General features: G+C 35.8%; 1 protein-coding gene across 1 annotated transcript in view; it reads left to right on the top strand.

Annotated features, from left to right (window-relative positions):
- Window positions 1–812: 812 nt before the first annotated feature.
- The window catches only part of LOC132133791 (neuron navigator 2-like), a 72,623-nt gene continuing 63,620 nt past the window's right edge, over window positions 813–9,815 (top strand). The window contains exons 1-6 of the mRNA XM_059546763.1: window positions 813–1,182; window positions 4,035–4,152; window positions 4,618–4,670; window positions 5,640–5,712; window positions 5,800–6,055; window positions 8,845–8,975. Of these exons, the coding sequence (XP_059402746.1) occupies window positions 943–1,182; window positions 4,035–4,152; window positions 4,618–4,670; window positions 5,640–5,712; window positions 5,800–6,055; window positions 8,845–8,975 (871 nt within the window). The 5' untranslated portion in view covers window positions 813–942. The remainder of the gene's footprint in view (window positions 1,183–4,034; window positions 4,153–4,617; window positions 4,671–5,639; window positions 5,713–5,799; window positions 6,056–8,844; window positions 8,976–9,815) is intronic.

Here is a 9,815-nt window from a genome sequence, read left to right as displayed (position 1 = left end):
GAGGGGATTAAAAAAACTGGCGTCACAAAATGTTCAGAACAAATTTTAATTGCACTCCCTCTCTCAGCATGCTGATAGAAACTTTTTACATATATATAATTATTTTCCTTTTTCTTCGTACATTTCAATTATATTCTGCTTTGGAAATTATGACATTAATCACAATATTTTTATTTTTTATTAAAATACAGAGCTGCCATTCCATTTTTAATCACCAAATTTTGTGGTCTGTGACATAAAAAAGTTTTACCTGTGAACTAATGCAAGACTTTTCTTCTTTGCTTGCTAAATGTCCATTACTCTAGTGCATTGGCAAGAAGGGTGATATTATGTCTGATTAGGCTGTCACCCAGGGGTATTAATGTAGAATTTTCCCATAAGACACATCTGCTGTCTTGCTAATGGCTTGTTAATCCTTCTCAAGCTTGAGAGTCATGCCTTGCTGCCACTGCATCTGGAGGCTGGTTACATTTGCGTGTACAAACTGTAGGTGTCTTTTGCTCTGACAACCAATTGCATCCTGCCTTCCCACTTATCTGTGATTTCTGCCTGCCACAGTGTGTTGGCTTCTCAGCAGCGGCTGTGCTGGGCTATATTGGGAGACTGTTCGTTGCTGTGGAACTAGAAGCAAGTGGCGGGCGGAGTCCAGATCTCAAGCCGTACATGGAGTAAGAGCTTCATTGGACAAGAAAAACACAGAAGATGTTGATGAGGGGAAGGATTTGGCCAATTGTCATGGGAAAATCATATTATTAGAAGGTTTAGCAAGACCTCTGTGTGCCGTTGAGCTTCCCAGTGCTGTATGAATTTGAGTTTGTGGACACACTTCCCATCGCATTGCTCCAGCTGTTAAGTCAGAGTGTGCGGTTGCTCCAAACCTTTGGTTGCAACCAGACGACTTGGTGCCAGCATCTGCGTGGTTGGATGTAAAAGGATAAGAAGATGCCTGCTATTCTAGTTGCCTCCCAGATGAAGCCGGGATTGCCCAAACCTGTGCATGGCACTGCTCTACCCATCCCAGCCAGGGTTGGGAGTCTTGCGACCCACCAGAATGTACCTCTCAAGCCAGTGCAGCCCAGCCTCATCCCACTGAAGTCTCCCATCTACAGGCAGCAGAGTCAAGGCAGTGCGACTTTACAGAAAAAATACCAGACCACCAAAGAAACATCTCAAGACCCTCAGGTTGGAACGTTGATGTTTAATTTGTATGTGGCTTTGTGGTTGCATTGATTCTTGTTCTGTTAGATGATCTTCCTTTGATAGTTTAATTCCACACAAACAGTGGAATACTTAGTTTATACTAAGTGTAATAATAATAATAAAAAAGTAATTAATTGAGATTGTTCATTTTTATCTTCACGGTACCATAAATTGACCACATTAAAAATAAAAGCTACTGCAGTCTGCACTACAGTTTTTTTCCTCATAATTACATTTTTTATATATATAAGAATGGCTTTACATCTCATAATTGCAGCTTTATATCTCGCAGTGTGACTATATCTCCCAATTACGACTTTGTTTCTCATAACTGCGAGTTTATATCTCACAATTGCGACTTTTCCTTGTACTTGCAACTTTATACCCCGGTTCCACAGATATTGCTTAAACCTAGTCCCAGACTAAAATGTAAGTCTGAGTTGTTTCAACTGAAAAACTGTGAACTGATTGTTCTTAAAATATGTCAGTGCCCTTGTTTTGTCATAATTTGCACACCAGTAAGGTTTTTATTCTAAGGCATGTTTATAAAAAATTACTTAAATGTCCTAATAGAACTATGGCCTAATCCTGTTTTAGTTTAAGCCCTGTCTTTGAAACCAGGACTATATCTTGCAGCATGACTTTGTTTTTCGAAATTGTTACTTCATGTCTCAGAAACGTACCTAGTATGAGAAACTAAATCTCATAAATGTACCTTGTATGAGAAACAGTGCAACTTTGTTTCTAATAATTACGACTTTTTTATCTCGCAATTGCAACTTTTTCTTCTACTTACAACTTTGTGACTTGCCATGTGACTTTGTTTCTCGTAATTGCAACTTTATATCTTGCAATGTGACTATATCCTACAATTGCGACTCTGTTTCGGATACTTGTAACATCTTGCTTAATCAAAATCTTGTGATTTTGTTTCTCATACTTGCGACTTTATATTTCACAATTTTGACTTTGTTTCTCACAATTGACTATCTCTAAACAATGGCTTTTTTTCTCATAATTGCAACTTTATATCTCACAACTGCACCGATAAAGGTCACAATATGACTTATTTCTCTTAGTAAACTTTGCCAGCTAAAGCTTGTTTATGCATTGTGCCCATATTCCACCATGACTTGATCTGCAAGTAGGGTGACTATGCCACAATATGCGTGTCAGTTGCATTCATGTTTTAGAAAGAATTTCTCTTTAGTCACATTACCACCATTGTGACTACTGTTTGTAGAGCTCCCAGCTAAAAGTTTATATATTTACATGTTCAAAATATGTCCTGCTGACCTGGTCAGAGCAAATCTTCAGTAAAAATGCAATGTTCTTCCTTTGGTCCGCGGCAGCAGTGTATAAGCTCATGCCTGTGTGTTTGTGTGTGTGTGTGTGTGTGTGTGTACATGTGTTTATACAGCTTCATACGTTCAGTAGAGCCTTGAAGAAAGCGAAGAGCCAAGTTCTTCATGTGGCAGGGTAGAATGAAAAGCTCAGCCAGTTGGCCTGTAATTACAGCACACACACACACATAGACATGGTCATGGAGGTTTTACTACAGTGCTCCATTAGCAGCGGTGAGCCACACACACCAATCCCAGAGGCCAAGAGTGGGCACCCTTCAGCAAACACCGCTACTAATATACTACTATGCCCTTACACTGCACCTCTGTCTCTCTTTGCTCTGACCAGGAAGCTGGAAAATGCTTCACTTTAAAGAAAATGGCATTGAATTTGTTTTGGGACAGTGAAGGTGTAAGGATTTATTGAACTGATCTTGATACTTGAAGAAAACTTGAGAAATGCAGTGTGGCAGGTTTGCTCTGTTTTATATAAAGTGCGTTGGTAGTACCATAGTTTGGTTTAGTGATTTGGTGTGAATTTACCATAGTACTTTGATTTAGTACTAATTACTGTAATCATACTGAAATTTTGTATTTGCATGGTTCTCCAAGTCTGTGATACTCCAACTGCCATTAACATGGTGTATGGTAGTAACAAAATCCATGGTAATACCATGGTACTTTTTTTTTTTTGAAGTACTGTTACTTTTAACTAAAAGTATTAAAAACTGGTTTCAGTACTTGAAATAAAGCTAAAATAAAATGTAAATATTAGATGAAAACCTTTTTTAAAAATGTGTATATGTAATTTAAAAAATAAGTGAGTTAAAATACAAATAAAGTTTTCTAAAATAATTTTACAAAAGCACATAAAAAATTACAAACAAATATATTAAAACAAATTAATTACTAAAAATAAATGTTATGCCAAAATATAAATAAATACTATAATAGTTTATAAATGCTACTAAAATATGTTACTGTTTTTAGTCTATTGACACAAAACACTACCAGGTGGTTATTGGACAGTTCTTATAAGAAAAGATGAAGATGAAGTATTAACCTGATACTTTAGTATTAAGATATAAATTATCAACATGATACTTGATCAGTATGCTCTTCAAGTTTTAAAAATGACTATGAGGTCTTTGAGACCCCAAACAGAATATGATGGATATAAACACTAATGTATTCAGGTGTGTAAACATGCTATGTTTGTATTAATGTTATTCGCTTAACTGCGTAATGCTTGTTCATGTTAACATGGAACCTGGTTATGCATAGCTCTTCCCCTATGTTTTTATTATTCCAGACTATTATTCCCACATGCAGCCTAACACAGCCTTTTTTACTACCTCTAATATTTAAACGGTAGCTTATGGATCACAGTGTGGCATTTGTCTTTCATCCATGTAAAACCCAGAGTTAAACCCTGAACCCAGAGTTAGATGTTAAGTGCTGGTCTATTTCTATTTTTCTCTGAATGAATAGATTTATACAGATTGGGCCAACCACTACCTAGCCAAGTCCGGACACACACGCCTGATTAAAGACCTCCAACGGGATGTTGCCGACGGTGTTTTGCTGGCAGAAATAATTCAGGTTGTAGGTAAGATTAAAGATATCAAAAATTATTTTCCATAATTCAACAAATCCCCCTTCTTCCTTACGAAAAAAAAAATTAATACATCAAACCTAAAATTTTGCCTCACCATACCGGTAATTCTAACTATAATGAGGAGGTTGAGAAGGAGGACTGGGAAAGAAATGGACACACATGAATATCAAGAAAACTCCCCACCTTTATTATTTTGAACGTGTTTTGAAGCTGATTTATAAGATCTGTTTCTGAAAAGGGGCAATTTGTAGATGGTTTATGAGGCTACAAACTGAGCTGTGAACATTTTATTAAGCCCAAATAAAATAAACATTTGCCAGAGGAGGATTTCTGTTGTACTTACAAAAGCCAGCCGATGATGTTTTCATAAAACCGAAAAACAGTAATAAAATGGTGTTACTTTAATTTAATGCCATTCTTTTATATATATATATATATATATATCTTTCCATTCAGCAAATGAGAAGATTGACGATATCAACAGATTCCCAGAGAGTCGCGATCAAATGGTAAGACTCAAAATTGGTTTATTGCAATTTCTGTCCTGCATGTTTGGAAAATAAACAAACCACAGACTGTCAAACTCCAAAAATTTGCTGAAAGCTTGTTGTACACAATCTACTACATTCATTCTTTCTGTCATTTTATTGACAATTTGTATTTTTTAGCAAGTAAAGGGCCTTTTAGTATAATTCTAATACTGTCACCCTACAGGTTGCTTTTTGCTGTGAGATCTTCATTAAACTATGCACAAAATGAAGCATTTAAAAATCATCCATCAAGGCATTATTGAGAGCTATGGAATGACAATTGATATTTATGTACATTTTATGCAAGAACTAAACTGTTTCATATTACATTTGGCCATTTAAATAACAACATCTGCACCAATTTGCATATTTTTGCTCAGCTTGAGCTTCTGAATAAATTGTAGGTGTTTTTTCTCATTCTCTAGTATGAGCTCTATATATTGTCCTACATCATACTTAATAAAAGCTTATATCAAGTATGATACTCAATAAAAAAACAGGCTTTACAGGGTTAAGTTCCTGTTCGCTGAAGATCTTACATTTATATCAAATATATACTTGACTTAAAATGAGGGTTTGCAAATGATGACACTGTTCTAATTTTCTGAGTGAACTGTCCCTTTAAGAAACAATCTCAGTGAGGACAATGGCAGGTCTTGTTGACCTTAAAACCCTGGTGTTAACCAGCGTGCTATAGTCTGTCGTCTCACCAGTACTCAGGATGTTATGTCACAGGAGCACTGCAGGATGGACCAACAGGGTCGTAAACCACAAATCTACCCTTTTGAGCACCATCTGTTGGGTTATATTCTCTGTACACCTGAGTGTAGTGTGCAAACCAGCCGTGGTTGGGGTCACATTTTCCAAGGAGCAATTTCAAAACGGGTTATTAGGCTTGATTTCAGACAGCAAAAGCTCTTTATGTATGTCTGTGTTTTTCTTAAACAGATTGAGAACATTGATGCCTGTCTGGACTTTCTGTCTGCTAAAGGGGTGAACATAAAGGGACTTTGTGCCGAAGGTCAGTGGACTCTGAACTAAACCAGTGCCCATTAACATTTGAAACAAGATGTCAGCAAGATTCTTTTCTTTTTCTTCCAAACCACAGAGATCCGTAATGGCAATCTAAAGGCTATTTTAGGCTTGTTCTTCACTCTGTCACGCTTCCGACAGAAGCAGCAGCAGACTTTGAAACAGGCCTCCAGCAATGTTCAGTTGCTCCAGAACAAGCAGCCCAAGCGATGCACCAGTCCTGTCCTGCCTCCTCACACTCCTCCCCGTAGCTCTTCCTGTCCTTCTCCCTTCCACCAACACTACACCTCCTCCACATGTGCACGGAAACCACAGACAGACCTGCAGCCCAGGTATTATTCTCCAGCTAATATACTGGATAGCTTATTCTTAGACATAGACTCCATAGCAGCTGTACTGACTCATCTATAATTAACTTTTAAACTTAAAATAATTTGGATGGAGAAAAATGTATTTTATTTTATTTTAAGAAATAATGCAATGTCTTTAGAAAATGCTCTTCTTGTTGCATTAGACTTAAATATTACTTAAAGAGGCCAACATGTTACATTTTGAAATCATTACAATTCTGACTTTAAGACTTGTTTTATTGGATAATTGTTTAAATATTGCATTCAGTTTGTTATACTTTCAGATTCTCTTAAACTACTCTTTATAGTTTTTTTTTTTTTTTTACATTTTCAACATTTCTATGTAACATTTCATTTCCATTTCTAACTTACCAGTTATGTTATTTACAGTGTTATTTTAGTATTCTTTATAAGCTATATATAAGCTATTACAATATTTATTAATATTTTATTTTTCAGATTCAGTTTTAATCCTTTTAATATTTCCACTTCAACATATTTTACGTCAGTTAATTGCCAGGGCAACAGTTTTTATTTTAATTTGATAATTGATCATGTTTTTTTTTTTTATAGTTTTAGTTTAGTTAACTACACTGTGAAAACATTGGCTATTTCTTCTTAACACTTAACACTTCTTTTCTGTCCATCGCTTTTTCTTTCTCTTTTGTTTTGTCTTGATCTTGAAGTCATCCATCGAAAGGCTCCAACCAGAAAAAAGCTGTCAGACTCTCAGTAGCTCAGAAAAAGAACTTTAGGTCAGCTTTCCATGTTTCTGGATCACACCAGGGGTGCTTCTCAATTCATATTTGTGCATCCTCGTTTCCTTTCCTCGCTTCCTTTCCTCGTGTCTTAGCTCCACCCTTTCAGGATGCGAGGGAAGGACGCAAGGAAAAGACGTGAGGATGGAGGACTTGAATCAAGTGAAATGATTTATCCTCGCTCCCTTCAGCGTTACTTCAGAGTGTCATCAGCTGTGATTAAAGGGATCTGCCCTTATGTTGTTAAAGTTTGTTAATTAAGACATTCATAATAAATATTAATAAAGCAAGATGCCCTGTTTGAAATATAATGACATGCATGGTTTATTTGAAGTGAAAAGGTAAAATATAAATAAAAATTGTTACAACAGATGTGAAGGGGGAAGAGAATTTATACGTGCGTCACGTTAAGTCGATAAAATACTTCCGCATAGGATACACCTGTGTATCCTCGCTCATCTCTCCTCATGAAGCCTCCTCCCTCCTCGATCCTCGTCTCCTCGTGGTGCAATTAGAGAATTGAGATGTCCTTCAAGATTTTCTCCCACGAACTGTTATATTTGGAACAACAGGAATATTCAATATAAAAATAAATCTATATATTACCAAAGATGGGTAGATAACAACATTCTTTTAGTTGAACAACTCATGAACACAGAAGGACAATTACTAACATATGACGAGTTTCTTTCAAAAGCAAAATTTCCTGTCTCCCCTAAGGAGTATGCTATCGTTTTTGATGCTGTGCCAAGAAATATCATTCAGATCTTAAAATATAACTCAACTGTTGTAAGTGGCAGTTATTTGACTACACAAGAAATTTTCCTTGGCGACATTGACATCACTACCAAAAAATGCCCAAACAAATACATTAGGAATCTAATGCACACTAAAACACTTCCTGCAGCAAGATCCTTTTGGGCTTCTCAGTTTGAAGAAATCAAATGGGAAAGAATGTGGTTAATTGGGGACAAATTCCTCTTAAATAATAAAATAAAGGAGGTGTCTTATAAAATTGTACATAGAATATACCCAGCAAAGAAAACTTTAGAGAGATTTAAAATTGACATTGAATATTCCTGTACCTTTTGTGGTAATTTTGATGAAACAATTTGTCATCTGTTTTATGACTGTATATATAGTAAGATATTTTGGAGAGATGTTGAAAACTATATAAGACGTAAAACTGGACAAACTTTAACATTGAGGGGGAAAGATGTGTTTATTTACTTTGAGGATGGTGGAACAGATAAGGATTTTTCTTTTTTTGTCCAATTGTTTTTAGTCTTAGGAAAATTCCATATTCATAAGAAGAAATGGGCAGAGTCCAAACCAAATTTTGAGCACCTTTTAGCAGAGCTAAAACAATATCACACCACTGTAAGAGGTCTTAAAAATAGAAAGGCTATTAAGACCGATCTTGTACTTTCTAAATATGTTTAATTTGATCCTTTTATGTAATTTGGTCTCTTTTTTTTTTGTTTATTTTATTTTGTGTTTATTGTTTGTTTTGTATGCCTGTTTTAGTAGTGTATTTGTGTATCAACCTTGGCATAAACAGATGTTGTTGTATTGTATTGTCAATACTGAATAAAAAAAAAAAAATAAAAAAAAAAAAAAAGAGATGTCCTTCAAGATGGCTGTGTTCGATCGGTTTCCGGGTCATAGGATGGAGGACGGAGGAGCGAGGAGACGAGTAGGGATATTGAGAAGCACCCCAGATCTTATTTACCTCTCCTTGTCCTCCCAGTACAGTATATTATTACACAACAGCACCATCTACTGGTGATCTTGTGATTCCACAAGATCCAATCGTGTGTCATCAGGTCCTAAAAAGCACGTGAATCCCTTTAATAGTCATTTTGTTCTCTTTCATATGATCAGATGTGGACTTCACAAAAAGGTCAATGAGGTTTATTTATATAAATGTCTTTCCAGTCTTGTGTTTTTGCATCATATATAGTTGTTGTTCAAAGAAAAAGGATGAGTTTATTCTAAGTTAGCTCTTTGCAGGCTTCCGAGTCCCTCTGTGAGGGAGGGTGGAGAGAGTAAAGCTCGAACCTCAAACACCAACAGACGCAGCCAAAGCTTTGACCAATGTGACCGATTAAAGCCGTCTATCGCTGCCTGCGCTCATGAAAGAGGTGAGTTAATCACATTCCTTTACACAGTCTGAAATGATCCATGTGGTTTATGTAAGAGCATGTGAGCAGTTGTTTGGCAAAAACTGTTATTAAGTGTGTATATTTATTACAAGAAAAATCATATTGCTCAATAGCACAATGAATTGCTCTTTGAGGGATTCAAACCTGTAACCTTACACCCAGATCTTTAACCACTACACCACAACACCCATGGAATTCGAAGGCTTACACACACACACACACACACATGTATATATATATATCAGAAAATATCATTTATATTTATAATTAAGTAAATAAAACCTATGTTAAATGTTTTAGAAAATAAAACTGTTATTTTTAAATATGTAAATGCTTAGAAAAACCATACAAATAAAAAAATTTAAACTGTTATTAGACACGTTTCAACAACATTTTGACCCGCATTTTTCAGCATTTTCATTTGAACATTTTTCTTGCTCAGAATGAGTGATCTAAACCATCCACCCTCGATCGGTTCAATCTCTGAGTTGGGTAACTGCTCATAACGTTCACAGTTTTATGATTCTGTAATTGCATTCTGTGTTGTTGACACATTTTTGGCCCACTGTTGTTTCATTATGGCAGGCTGGGTTTACTTCAGCATTGCGTTATTTAGGGTGGTTACCCTTCTAACATGTCACATAGTTGAGTGACTCAGAATATGTGGATTTTTGTATTCAAACCATATTCATAAAACCATAGAAAGTAATTTTTTCCTGTTTGCACATGCATGATGTACATGTCTGTGTGTGGTTTCTATGGACTCTCAGCTGGTATGATGATGATGATGATCGATGATGATGAAGATAAAAAAAAATG

This window comes from Carassius carassius, chromosome 50 (assembly GCF_963082965.1).
Source record: "Carassius carassius chromosome 50, fCarCar2.1, whole genome shotgun sequence".
NCBI classification, from domain to species: domain Eukaryota; kingdom Metazoa; phylum Chordata; class Actinopteri; order Cypriniformes; family Cyprinidae; genus Carassius; species Carassius carassius.
This window is presented reverse-complemented; position numbering and strand designations above follow the sequence as displayed.